The sequence below is a fragment of the Egretta garzetta genome, unplaced genomic scaffold (genome assembly GCF_000687185.1).
Source record: "Egretta garzetta isolate BGI_Z169 unplaced genomic scaffold, ASM68718v1 scaffold378, whole genome shotgun sequence".
Lineage (NCBI taxonomy): Eukaryota > Metazoa > Chordata > Aves > Pelecaniformes > Ardeidae > Egretta > Egretta garzetta.
The window spans coordinates 310,172-324,039 of NW_009260597.1; the positions used below are offsets into that span (position 1 = coordinate 310,172).

The following is a 13,868-nucleotide window of genomic DNA, read 5'->3' on the forward strand; positions in this document are numbered from 1 at the left end:
TTGCTGCAGAGACAAACTGAAATGACAGTATTTGATCAGAAAGTATTTCTGATGCTTCTAGAAAGCCCCGCCGGCAGTGCAGGATGAAGTGTTTTTTCCCCTCGATAAAATCATGTTCTTAGATGTAGACGGGTTCCTTTGCTGTGGCCTCCATTCCATTTCTTTTATCTCTTAAAAGCTTTCACCTTCCGACTGTTCTAAAATACCCAGTTAAACTGGCTGTCACAGCAAAACTGATTTGGCGTGGAATATGAAGTTGGGGGTAACAGGGTAGGATAGAGCTGTCTGAGCTTTCTGTCCCTTAGCCTTGGCTCAGCAGGTTTCACAGCTCTTAGTTGGTTGGATTGATTTAGTATCATAGAATCACTTTGGTTGGAGAAGACCTTTGAGATCATCGAGTCCAACCTTTAACCTAACCATTTGAAATGGTTTTATTGAACAAATCTTGATGCTGAGACTTGGTATGTGTGTTTTGATACCGAGCTGTCACGTTAATCTTGACTGAAGTTGAGTGATTGAGGTGGTACATTATGGCTTGCATTTAACTAACCCTGCAATATTTTTCTGTCCTTTCTGTAGACCATTAATACTGTTTCAGAGGTCATTCGAGGATGCCAGATGAATCAAGACTACTTTGCCTCTGTAAATGCACCTTCTAATCCACCAAGGTAGAGGAAGAAAAGTGTTTAACTGTGTTAGGTAATGATGTATTGGTACGGGCAATGGCAGTCTAATCCAAAGGATTGTTTAAATTGAGAGTTTGGAATTGATACAGAGCAACAACTTCAAGTTCTTGTCGTGTGTATTGAATACAGCATGAAGGTGTCAGGTCTGTTTCGACAGAGGTGAGGCCTAGAACTGATTTTTTTTCTTAGGTCATACCTGGAAAATGAATGAACAATAGCTGAGAAATTCCTAGATTGGGATGAGCTGCCACTGTCTGCCAGAGGACAGTTTACAAAAGGATGTAGAGGCTAGGAAATAGGCAGGTAATAGATGTTGTCTCAGATTGGGGGAACAGCAAGTGCTAGCTTAAGGAGATGTTCATCTCAGAGTCTGAATGTGAGGGTTGAAAGAGGATTCTGCATTACAAGTTGCTGGTGGCCTTATGAGGCAGCTTCTACAGTGTTACTGATGCTGGCAGGGAGCAGCAGGGGACTCGATGGGAAATGAAAATATTGTGGAGGAGTGCTAGCTCAGGGCAGTCGTATATAATGAATCTGTCCTGTGTTTCAATGAACTGAAACGCTTTGGTGTTAAAATCAAAGGTATTACTCCAGTGTTCGCAGTGGTAAGAGATGGAGTAGGCACAAGCCTCTCCCCTTACCCGGAGAACAGACTGCAAATTGTGTGTCTGCGGTTGTCTTCATTCACAACTTGGTCCTAAGTTTTTTTTCTTTGCTTTCCACACAGGCCTGCAATTGTAGTGCTTCTGATGTCCATGGTAAACGAAAGGCAGCCTTTTGTGCTACGTTGTGCTGTTCTCTATTGTTTCCAGTGCTTTTTGTACAAAAACCAAAAAGGACAAGGGGAAATCGTTTCAACGCTTCTGCCATCTACTATTGACGGTACGCGAAGCTGACGTCTCTGCAGTGAGTTGTGAACTAGCACAAATGTTTAATGCATCAACTCAGGTCTTCTGCAAAAGTAGTTACCTTCGATTAAGTGTCTGATCCAAGTAAGATGATTTGGCTTACGATTTCTATAGAAATTCACCTGCTTCATTTTTCTGGGTTTTAATTGTATATTCATGTCTTAATTATTTTGCCAGCGTTGTGGCTTGTTTTAATCTCACTTGTACCTCTTGGCCATTCTGGTAGCTACAGGTAACTCCGTCTCAGCTGGTCAGCTGCTCTGTGGGGGCCTCTTTTCCACGGACTCTCTCTCAAACTGGTGTGCCGCTGTGGCCCTGGCCCACGCGTTGCAGGAAAACGCCACTCTGAAAGAACAGCTCCTGAGAGTTCAGCTGGCGACCAGCATCGGCAACCCGCCCGTGTCGCTGCTGCAGCAGTGCACCAACATCCTCTCGCAGGTACGGCACCGACTGCCCCCGCTTTGGGTTCAAACTCCAGACGCTGCTCTTGTGCGGGTGCGTGGCAGGAAGACACGAGTGCTAGCTTAACGAGGAGGAGGATTCTCTTTTGCAGACAGTTTTTAAAATTTACTGAAAGCACTCTATGCTTCAGGGGGAGGAGAAAAGCATCAAATCTTGCTTTTTCTTCAGCGATTGCTGCTTGATATTGTCTGCTCTGAGTAGGCAGAGGGGACTAAAGCATCTAGACCTTAGACTTGGTTTAAAAGAGAAGGCAAACGGGCAGGATCCCTGGTCATGTTTCGTTGCTGAAGTGCCTGGTTAGTTTTTAACCTGTAACTGCTAACTTGAAACATCTTGAGCGAATACCAGGCTCTCGTGTATTGATTGTTGTTGGTTTTGCCATTCAAAGCCAAAAGCTCTTTTGAACTTGTTTAACCTGTGAACAGCTGGCTTTGCAAATGCGAAGCGAGTGGCTTTTGCCTCCCAGCCCATGCTTCCTTGCGACGCTGGCTTCTGTTGCACAGTTTTCTCCCCTGAATGGTTGTAATAACGAGGGGCTAGTTACCTGGCAGCAGTTAAGACTTTCCTGCAGTTCTGAGTAATGGCAGAAAGCTGGAATTTTGAAATTGTTCATACAACTTTTATTTATCTGCTTTACCTGGAACCTAGTATTCCTTTTTATCCTTTTCCTGGCACTTTGGCTAAGGTGTATTTGAGTCCCTAAAACTGCCTACAGCTCTTTAGCCGTAAATGGTACAAGGGACTCAAACTTTGGGGGGATGTTTCTGAAATGTGCTCCACTTGACGGTTCTCGAGTAATATGTGTGTAACTTGCAGGGTGATAAGATCGACAGACGGGTATGTATTTTTTGGCACAGCTTCGGCATTTTCTTGCCTAAAGCAGGCCTTTTCCTCTTGTCTTGGGTTTTGCTGGGGAGGTTTTCTTTAACTGCTTCTTGATGTGTTTCCACTTACAGCTTTGTGTTGCAGTTGGGTTTGGTTTTTTCCTAGCATAACAAGCTCTTTCTGTGGCTCCAGGGGGTTCTCTGGGGGTGCTCCACAAAACTACGGGATAAAGATCTTGGGTAGCACGGGTGCTTTCTTCGCAGCGGGGCCAACTCCTTCACCATCTGTTCAGCTAACAGATGTACTTTCTTGTATGAAAAATTACAAGAGTTCAAAATGCTGTTTTCTCAAACTGGCCTGTAGCAAACAGCTGGAACAATCTGAAGTGGGAACATGCTGCTGATTTCCTGACTGCTAAAAGAAAAAAAACCTGCGCTTAACCTGCCTTCTGGCCACTTTATATGTTCTACTTAACAGCGGAAGTCTTAACCTGGGAGCTACTAGTTGTGACTAGCAGAGATGGCATTACTAGCAAACGACCCCTGAGGCGAGTTGTTTGACTTGGGGGCAAGGTTACTTAAAACACTGCTAAATTGGTTATCAGCGGCAGAAAAAACAGCTCCAAAAGATCGCTGCTGTGGAATTGTCTGCTTTACTTACCACGTGCATCACAGGTGTCCTGAGGGCTGGGGCTGCATTGTTACTAGCCCTGCGTTGTAGAACAGCAGCAGTCATCTATCACAGTAGGTGTTACCATGGCATGTCTAGAAAATAGCTGTGTGCTGGTGTTTTTTTTTCTTGGAGAGGGTGTTTTGGACTGTGGAAAACGCTAGGAGCCCATGTTAATTTGACCGCAGAGTAGTATGCAGTGCTTGACAATAAATGCGGTTTGCAACTGCTTGCAGCAGCTAATGTGCTGTAAATGCCGGGTCGCACAAGCAAAAGCAACTATATGTTTCTGGCAAGGAAAGACACTTCCACCAGTGTTCTCTTAAAAAGCACGAGGTATGCCCACGTGCTGCAGGGCAAGACCGACAGTTACAGTGGTTATTCCTAGGGCATATGAACTGGCTAATAGCGGTGGGACAATAAGACCCGGTATTTGTAAATATAAGTGAGGGGGCAAGGGTTTCTAGTGTTGCTGGTTTGTTCTGTTTGTAGCAAGAGTTTCTTTTAGTTGAGTTAGGGGAGAATCTTGATCTTGAGACAGAGTAAGCTGGTGTGACGGATGTCTTTGCATGGATAATGGGTGTCATAGCAATTTTGTTAGTAATTACTCGGTCTGAACTTAAAACTTCCTTGGGCTGATGCTGGTTGCTCCGAATAACTTATGTCTGTCCCAGAAGGGTGAAAGCAGTGTTGCATGGGTGGTTACTGGGGGATGAAATGCAGACTGTCAGCAATTAAACTAGTTAAGGGCAGCAGAGTCTGGCATGTGTAGAAACAGGAGCTTGGTGGAATTGGTCAAGCCAAGTGCTCTGTTCTCAGGTTTGCTAGAGGCTTTGAGTGAGCCCAGGGAGGGGCACAGCTCTCCCTCTAGAGTGGAAGGACTGGGGAGAATGTCTTCCTGGTGGCTGTGAAGCAGTCTGAGGTGTGAGGAGCAATGAGTGGGTAGAAAAAAAGGGAGTTTCCCTGTTGGTAGCATGATGGTACTTGTAGGTGGGGGCATGCTGCAAGTGGGGAGGATGGGTGCTCCATCCATCCAGCGGATGCAAGGGCACTCCATCCTTCAGCCCTACTGCGTTAGGGTCATGTTTTCCCAAAGGGTTTGTGGGACAGGTGAAGTTGCACAGTTGGCAGTGTCGTAAGGCTGTTAATGCACCTAATTGGGAAGTAATTTGGGCAGAGCTGGTGCTTTTACAGCGCTCTTTTCCTAAAGCAGTGTACAGGCTGATTTCCAGGGTCTATTAAAACTTAAGGTACCCTGTGGTTCTTTGAGAGGTCTTAGCCTTACCTAGTGGGTAATAAGTGGTGAGACAGCTCTTTGGGCATCCTGTCTTGCCTTGGTGGGTAAATACACTCTATGCTAGTGAGTATCTGCTCAGTATGCCTTGTTATTAGACTGTCCTGGCAATAAATGCCACCTCAGGAGCAGAGATCTGAAAGGGTTGTGCTGCTTGCAAGTGATGAATTGCCAGGTGCGAGGCGGCGAAGGGAAATGCACAGTGGTGATGGGGAAAGCTAAATCAGCCACTCCTGAGGAAAGGAGAGGGCAAGAGGAGAAAAGTGTTTGGTGGGGACTAGGCAACTCCCAGTGAGATCTAGGTCAGTGGGAACCAGTTGTGGTGTTCAGCTAGAAGGGTAACAGGGAGGAAGACAATCTGTGTGTTCATAAAGCAGCATGACAGGGTCACAACAAGGCTGCTGACAACCCTATAGCAAAGACTAAACAATGATTGCTAGTGGGGAGCGTAGTACTCACCGTGAAACAGGACAGGCAGGAGCTGTGCAGTTGCATGATGACAAAGGGCCAGATGCTCCCTTTCCTATGTGTGCAGTGTGAGGGATGGCGGCCACAGGCTCGATATCTGTAATGTGTTCTCCTCTCTTAAGGAGACAGTTTCATCTTAGTGCTGGCGACATACTGCAGCAAATCACAGTGGCTCAGAAGGAAGTCCTTGAAGGCACTCTCTTCAGAGCTTGCTATTTTTTTCCAGAGTTGCGAGAGTCAATTCCTGTCTGCTCTGTGGTCCTCGGTGGGGCAGCTGGGAGCCTGCTACAGGAGAGCTTCTTGCCTGACTGCTGCTCACTGGCTGTTTTGATGGCCAAACCGGCTTACTCAAAGACCTTGTTGGTTTTTTTTATGGTGTTTTTGGGGTTTTTTTGATGCTTAGCTAATCTTAAAAACACCATCTTCAGCTCTAAAGCATAGGTGTTATCAGAGGCAAGGATGGAAGTTCAATGTCTCAAGCACAGATCAACTTTTGAGCACAGACTCTGTTGTTGATGAATAAGTCTGTCTTTACCCACTGTCTTGGTTCCTGTGACCGCTTGTTCCAGTGTATTTTCTCGCCCCCTTCTGAAGAACATCCCAGCAAGTTCCATGTGCTTCATCTTGCCTTAGACACTTGACTTGACCTTCCAGTTACTTTACCCAGTTTATTAGGTGCTTGTGTGAAGTTTAGTTTTCCATGCAGGGAAGGTTTTTCTTGGTTGCCTTCTGAATGTTTCCTATTGGATGAGATGTATGGCTGTGCTACCGCTGCTGGGCCCACAACATCTGCAGCAAAGACAAGGGGGAAAGAATTGAGAAGACAGTTTGCAGGTTAAAACTCATGTTCCCTACTTAACAAAAACAAATACCATGGTTAGCATTCCTCTTGCTGGCTTAATGTGCATACTGTCTGAATCAAAAAGCGCTCCAGTACTATCTTGCTTTAGTTATACAATACTAGAAACACATGGCAATTGTTAGTCAGCATGGGAAGTCTTAGTGATGCATCTCTTCTTATAGGGAATCCTCAGCTGACTTAATTTGCACCTCGTCCTTTCTTTACAGGGGTTGTGTGTATGTTTCTTCATGTTACCCTAGTATTAATTATAAATGCAGAACTAATTTGTTATGGTTTTATATTGGTGCTAATTTGCATTGAGTTATATTTCACATTTGTGTTGCTTGTTGTTTTAGTCTGGGAAGAGCTCAATATGACTGATTTAACACTTGTTTCATCAAAGCACTAAAGCTGTGTTCAGTATCACTAACAAATGGGTGTTTTGAGAGATGTGACTTGGTACTTAGAAAATGATGAGGTGAAAGTGGGTGAGTTCTGAATCAGTACAGCTTTGTTTTAGTCCTCCACCGTGGAAAGATAAAGATGGGGGGTTTTATTCCTTTCAGGGCAGCAAAGTACAGACCAGGGTCGGACTACTGATGCTGCTTTGCACTTGGCTAAGCAACTGCTCGATTGCTGTCACCCACTTCCTTCACAATCCAGCCAATATTCCTTTTGTATCCTTGACCTGCTTGCAGAGTAGAACCGCTTGCCTAGAAATTACTGGGATTATTCACATTCAAGTTAAATGCTTATCTGGATCAGTTTGCAGGGATACTGTGTGACATAAAAGATAATGCACTGGGGCAAGAGATGGAACCAGCCTTCTGCTGACAGTGCTCTGTGTATGCTGACCTGTCTAGAAGATGAGTGAGTAAATTAAAGTACAGCTGAAAGCCACGTCATTCTGCCAGCCAAGTGTGTATTTTCTATTGTGACAAGCCCATCGATATTTTTAGTGTGACTTACACTTACGTCCAAGAGGTAGGAAGAAATCTTTCTCCTTCTGTTGAAGCTTATTTTATGCTTGCTTTTCAGGAAAAAGTCCGACTAAAGTATGTAAGGCTGAACAGTCACCTTATGTAAACTGAAAGTCTGTTTTGGAACAACTAAATCTCTTAGATTAAACAGTTACTGAGAGAAGAAAATTCAGGGAAACCACTGATTACCCGGGTACTTCAAAATAGGAGCTGGCTTTGTGAGGCTTTCATCAGCTATTTTGTGTACTTCCTCAGCAAGCTTGATTTTACAAGTGAAGAGAAATTTAAGTGGGAATTTATACAAGAAGTATGTTACATATTACGTGCTTACAAAATACTCGAATATCCTTAACAAGAGCTCCAGCTCACAGGGCAGATAGCTGAAAACCTGGGAGAAGAGGAGCAGCTCGTCCAAGGCCTGTGTGCACTTTTGCTTGGCATTTCCATCTACTACAATGACAATTCCCTTGAAAATTACAGGAAGTAAGTATGATGCAGGAGTAAGAGGCCTGTAGGGAACGGTTTTGTGAATGCCAGATGATGGTTTAACAGGCTTTTAACCAAAGTGGTGCGGTCAAGAATATTTGGTTAAATGTTTTCGATGCATGTTTCTTGTGGGATGCAAAAGAACGGACCTGCCTCTAGCCAGGCAAAGCCAGTAGTTGTTTTACGTTGCTCCTCGGGGCTGAGAACAGATCCCAGTGGCAACTGTGGGATTGCATCTTGATAGCGAAGCATCCGGTGCGGTTAGGATGTGAAACACATAATCAGTCTTAACTTGAAAAAAACACCTTGAGGGAAGGATGGGTTAACTTCTTTTTGAGCTTTGCACTGTGATTTGTCTCTTCCTTTCAGAGAGAAGCTCAAACAGCTGATTGAGAAGAGGATTGGCAGGGAGAACTTCATTGAGAAGCTCGGCTTCATCAGCAAACATGAACTTTATTCCAGAGCTGCTCAGAAACCACAGCCCAGTTTTTCTAGCCCAGACCACATGATGTTTGATCATGAATTTACCAAGCTTGTCAAGGAATTGGAAGGTGAAATGTTACGCTCCTTTCTGTCGCTTTGGGGATGAACTGATGTGCTGAACGTAAGCCCCTCAACAGTAGTGCGGTGATACTGGAATGGAGTATTCTGAAAAATGTGTTACAGTAATAACTGTAAGCAATCATATACCCAGCTTGCATTTGAAGTATTTAGTAAAAATACTCCCAGTGTAAGCCCATAATCAGGGCTTGTACTAAATGGAAAACGACATATTCTGAGGTGAAATGGTTCTTAATACATGCTGTGAGTTATCACACTGTGGCCAAGAGGTGTGTTTACCTGTGCTTGCGTAGAGACTGAAGTATTGAGCACATAATGATGGCCACAGAAGCTTGATTCTATCTAGATATTTGCTGTTGCTAACTGGTTAGTTAAGAAAAATGATAAATGCTGAATTTCCTGGCTTGTTAGAAAATGTTAAGGACTTTATTTAGTGTTTTCTGTGCTTCACAAAAAAGACAGGTTGTCATCATCCTTAACATCTAACTAATGTCCTGTTAATTAATATTGCCCAACTTGAGTCAAAATTCAGAGAAGGAAAAAACCGTGAAGCAGCAACAGTAAAGATGGCTTTGCCCAGTCGCGTTCCATCTGCTTGTTGCCCTTGTAGTCTGAAGTCTTGCACTTAATTTGCACAACCGGAGCCATAATGCAAGTAAAACACCCCTTTGCTGACAGGAAGGACTCAAAACACCAATTTGCTTTTCTGAAACTGTAAAGCACTACGTGTGCAAACCGTACTGTAAAAAAAATATTGCTAGTACCTATTTTCGTAAACCTAATTTTCTAATGCCATGAACTAAGTTCAGCTGGGTGAGGCTGTGAGACTGTTTTGAGGACAAGAGAGATGTGAATGGGGCTTTGGTTGACAGAAACTGTTTTTGACAGGTGTCATAAGTAAAGCTATTTACAAGTCTAGTGAGGAAGATAAAAAGGAGGAGGAGGTCAAGAAGACATTGGAACAGCATGACAACATTGTGACTCACTACAAAAAAGTCATCAGGGAGCAGGTAAGAGGGAGTTACGCTGTACATCTGCCTCCCGAAGCTGTTTGTTCTGGCTTTCAAAGGCACCGCGGTGCTGTTTGATACCCCATGTTCCAAAACAAGTAACAAGGAATCTAGCAGTGCAGATAAACTTCAGAAAACACTTAAGCCAAGGTCTGGTTCAACTGAAATGCCACTGTTTAGAACACTGGTTAAGTGAAATTGCTTTCCTGGGCTACATCTGCTCTTCCCTTTGTCTAAGTGTTTCTTTTCAAATGAGTAACTGGAGAACTTGCAAGCCTTCTCAAAGAGACGTAACTCTTAGTTCTGTGCTCTCCCCTTTGGGAAGATGACAGATGAAATGTGGCTGAATGAAGAAATCAAGTTTTGTCAGTGAAGTTTAGGTATGCCTGCTGTGGTTGGACTCTCTAAACTTTTTTTTCCAATGGTAGTTCATTTTTTTGTTGCCACAGCTTCAACGGAGAAGTAGAGGAGCAAGTTAATAAAATAAAATAGCTAATGGGGAACCACAGCAGGTGTTTTTAGTTCAGGGATCTGGAATGGACACGGTATACAGTGGTAGATGTGGAATTCAGGGGCACTTTGAACTGCCACTTAGGCTTTATTGGGCATGAGATGACTGCAATTACCACAACTTCTTTAAGGACTCTGGAAATGGACCGAATGTGTGCAGGGTTCAGTGTGATGAGGAAGAATGACAACCACCAGATTTCGTGTGTTTCTTGTTTCCTTTACCCTGCTCTCCCTGGTGTGGGCATGCTGGAGGTCTCCTCCAAAAGATGGAGAAGGCATTGCTCTGGTGTGACAGGCTGCTGCTGTCTTACCCAGGCTTTTTTCCTAGGAATATCTATGTAGGTTTGCATGAGCTTTCTCTGCTCAGCTGTCACAGGTAGCAGTGCGAGTGTCACTAACCAGTGGTGTGCAGTGGTGGAGTTCAGGTTTTTCTGTCTTCATTTGCCTTCCTGACAGTATTGTATTCAAAACTGTTATTACTGTAAGTACCTTTTCTCCTTTCACAGGACCAGGAGCTTGAAGAACTAAAACAACGAATTAGCACTTTAACATCTCAAAATGAACAGCTCCAAGCAACAGTTACACAGCAAGTGTCGCAGATCCAACAGCATAAGGACCAGTACAATCTCCTTAAAGTACAACTAGGTAGGCTTCAGAAAGAATAATCAAAAATCATCTTGCTAGTGCAAAGATGTGTGATTTCTGGTAAGGTACAGAACAGCTCCAGCAGACAGCCTTGTGTCCCTTCAGGCATGCTGGTGTATGCTCTATGGCACAGGAAAACAGCACAGAGATAAAATATGCTTTTTTCAAGCTTATGTTGAGCATTGCGTACTATAGTGTTTAAGCATCAGATGTGCTTCATTATCTAAAAATACTTGCTTTTGCTTTAAGTCCTTCTAAAGTTACAGAATAAAGCACAGTGTGAAGTGAGAGGACAGCTTGAAAAGGCAAGTGAGGTATAATTTCTTCTTGCTTTGAGCTTAAGTCTTGGGTCTCTTGAAATCATAGCACTGTTTCCTGCAGAATCTGAGCACTTGAGTTAGGGCCTATCTGCTGCGGGGGCCTGCTCATGGGGAAAACAAGCACCTGAAGACAAGGGCTGTAGACCAGACAGTTCACTTGAATGGACATGTGGAAATACTGGGATTAGCATAGCTCCTGACCTGACGCTGATATCGCTTTGGTTGCCTGCAGTGAAAAGCAAAGCCCTTCCTTGCCACCCTAGCTACTTTCCTGCAGGTGTGCCTGGTGAGGGGCAAGAGCTGGAGCTTGCTGTAGGAACTGTTGGCTACTGAGGAGCTGCTGGTAGAGGCTTTCTACAGGTTTAAGTTAGTCTGAAACAGTCGCTGCCTGATCAGACACAGTACATGAACAGATGGGCCACGGTGGGTGCTTAAGTTTGGGTCTGTGAATGAAAGCATCAATTAGGGAAGAATTGGGGAATGGCAGATGTACAAGATGAGGCCTGTTACTGTCACCAGAGAGACTGCTAACTGAACACTTAGATCAGGACAGAATATTCAAGCTATTCCAATGTCAAGGTGTCAGATAAGCTGGACATGACATGATTTCAAAAAAAGTAATTCTGACTTTGGGATTATTTATGATGAAAAAAGAAATGTAAGGAAACAACTCTCCATCCTCTGTACAGTGATTTGTCTGTGAACTGACTTTGGATGAACTGAATGATGCAGTGTGCAGGTGCAGCCAGAAATACTATTCCTTGAAGGAATGGCAAATTAGAGCTCTTAATTAGTCTTTTAATAGAGAATTCTTCCATGCTCTGCTTTGGTTCTTGAGTTAGAATAGCTTGCGTTGGCCTGCAGGGCGGGAGGAGGATGGGCAGCAAATATGTTTTTATTGGCATGTTGGAGGATGTTGGTGTCTTTGACCTCTGTTACAAAATCTATCTTTCAGGAAAGGACTCCCAGCATCATAATTCCCACAGTGATACGTTTCAGATGAATGGCATTCAGATGGAAGAAGTGAGCAAATTGAAAGAGGAGTTGGAAGAATGGAAGAACAAGCATGATCTGCTGCAAGGGCAGCTGAGGGAAAAGGATTCTGTGACTGAAAAATTGGTAAGCACTGTCTCAGCAGAACTCGAGGCAGCTTCCAGTGACTGTTTTCAATGTCATTTGCCTTAAGCTGCGTAAGTCCTCGTTACAGTGGTGTCAAGCAATCATAACCGATTGCATCCCGATAACAGGAACTATGGTGGGACGTGGCTAGGGCAGAGCCTTTTCTGCTTCACACAGTTCCCAAAAGAAGTTTGTGCAGCTGACCTGTGGTACTGTAGTGGTTTTTAGCATGGTGGGGAAAAAATGGTAGGTGTCTTGTAGGAGCTTATTGGGGGTAATAATTCAGACATAGTTATGGTGGCCTGCGTTTGGTGGCCTGCTTGTCCAAATCCAGGACGACACATGCTGCTTATGTTTTGTGCATGTCTTGTGCATTTGAATTGGTGAAAGATGCTTTTGCACCCACCTGAGGGGAGACTATCCAGCTGCTCTCCTGTAATCGGAGAGCTTTGACGTGCATTTCTTAGCCTGTCTGCACTTTTGCTGCTAGGAACTTTGGTCATGCAAGCACACAGTTTCGCTTTGTGTTCTGACAACGTGACTGTATTGAATCTGTCTAATTCTATGGCTGATTTTCCTGTTGCTATTACAGAAGTCTTCACAGTTGGAAATGGGAACAACAGAGCAGTCTTCACAGACCAGCAAATCTGGTGGCTTGGAGCACAGTCATGAACTACAGAAGGTGAACTTGTGATATTTCGGCAAAGCTGCAGTGAACAGTGGCAGCTCGCGGTAGAAAGGGAGATGAGTCAAACCTCAGAGAGGAGCGTGGATTCCTGAGCATGCTGATGATTTTAAGGGGGTACCTTTATGTGATGTTGGTACTAATCTCAGAGCATTGAGATTATGAATCTAAAAAAGAATCAGTTGTTTCTGCTAAGCAGTTTTGAGCCAGCAGAAGACACTTGAACTGATTCTTCAGACTTGCAAAATCTATCTTTTTATCTGTTGCAAAACATATATTGAAAATGTTGATATGAAAGCTTCCAGGTATTAGATGTACAGCATAGAGTAAGTGTTAAAATATCTGCAGATTCAGTAATCGAAGGTAGCTGTTTCTTGAAAAATACCTAGCAGGGTTTCTCTGAGAACTAATAATGCCTGGATTGATCAAGTCCTAATGGGTTTCTGCACTGAGAGTGGCAATGTGTAGAGGATGCTAATGGGAGTGCCTGTGGTGTGAAACACCTTCACAAACAGGACGGAAGCCCGGACAGGTGCCTTGGTTGGGCACTCCAGAGGAAAGAGTTGGTAAGAGCATTGCGTGTTGCTGCCTAGTTTTGTCTCTTAGAGAAAGGGTTGCTCTGCTCTCATGGAGAGAGAGAGAGAGATGCAGCTTTACTCTCAAGCTTGCTAGGATGAAGCAGGCAGTCTGGTAGCATTCAAATTAAGAGAAATTGAATGTGAATAATTACCTTGCTTTATCAAATGAACTTAAAAGTATGTTTTGTCTTGGTTTCTCAAAGGAATTGGAAATGCTCAGGAGTCAGATACAACTACAGTCTGCAGAAATCTCTAAGCTTCAGTTGGAAAATCAAAAGCTGCAAGTAATGGTACGGGTGAAAAAGTTGCTTATTTTCTCTTTGGGGACTCAATCGTGAAGACTTTGCTCTCCTGCTTATGCTGTCTATACCTGTTGACCTAAACCAAGCTTGTTTTCAGAGTACACATCAGCAAGGGATTCCAGCAGTGTTTTAAGTGAAGTAATGTGTTACCTAGACAAATCCTGAATGAGGAAAGGGGGGACTTCCAGTCAAGTCAGTGCTCTGTGAGGCCACTGGTCCTTGGTATTTATTAACAAAGGAATACCATCTGTGCAGTGTTTTAGGCTTATATGCTAATCAAAGCAAATGGTCTCGTGAGACACAAATGCATGGTATCATGTACATCAGAGGGATGGTGATTCTTATCAACAGTTGAGGATACTAATTTGAAAGTTGGCATACAGTTGAATGGCAAATGGTAGGTTCATCTGTCTGTGCAGACCTCCAAATGCTTCAGAGCTGTTTTTAGCTGTGTATTGAAAAGGTTAGCCGATAAAGCCTTACAGAATAGCTAAATAAATATGATTGTGCCCTCAAAAC

At 43.8% G+C, this 13,868-nt stretch overlaps 1 protein-coding gene across 1 annotated transcript in view; it reads left to right on the forward strand.

Moving 5' to 3' along the window:
- Nucleotides 1-13,868, forward strand: part of USO1 (USO1 vesicle transport factor) — a gene marked incomplete at its 5' end in the record, with an annotated part of 36,648 nt that overhangs the window by 18,855 nt on the left and 3,925 nt on the right. Inside the window, 12 exons of the mRNA XM_035900279.1 lie at nucleotides 580-668; nucleotides 1,414-1,568; nucleotides 1,821-2,032; nucleotides 2,873-2,893; nucleotides 6,720-6,830; nucleotides 7,498-7,616; nucleotides 7,989-8,170; nucleotides 9,069-9,190; nucleotides 10,207-10,345; nucleotides 11,621-11,784; nucleotides 12,377-12,466; nucleotides 13,251-13,337. Of these exons, the coding sequence (XP_035756172.1) occupies nucleotides 580-668; nucleotides 1,414-1,568; nucleotides 1,821-2,032; nucleotides 2,873-2,893; nucleotides 6,720-6,830; nucleotides 7,498-7,616; nucleotides 7,989-8,170; nucleotides 9,069-9,190; nucleotides 10,207-10,345; nucleotides 11,621-11,784; nucleotides 12,377-12,466; nucleotides 13,251-13,337 (1,491 nt within the window). The remainder of the gene's footprint in view (nucleotides 1-579; nucleotides 669-1,413; nucleotides 1,569-1,820; nucleotides 2,033-2,872; nucleotides 2,894-6,719; nucleotides 6,831-7,497; nucleotides 7,617-7,988; nucleotides 8,171-9,068; nucleotides 9,191-10,206; nucleotides 10,346-11,620; nucleotides 11,785-12,376; nucleotides 12,467-13,250; nucleotides 13,338-13,868) is intronic.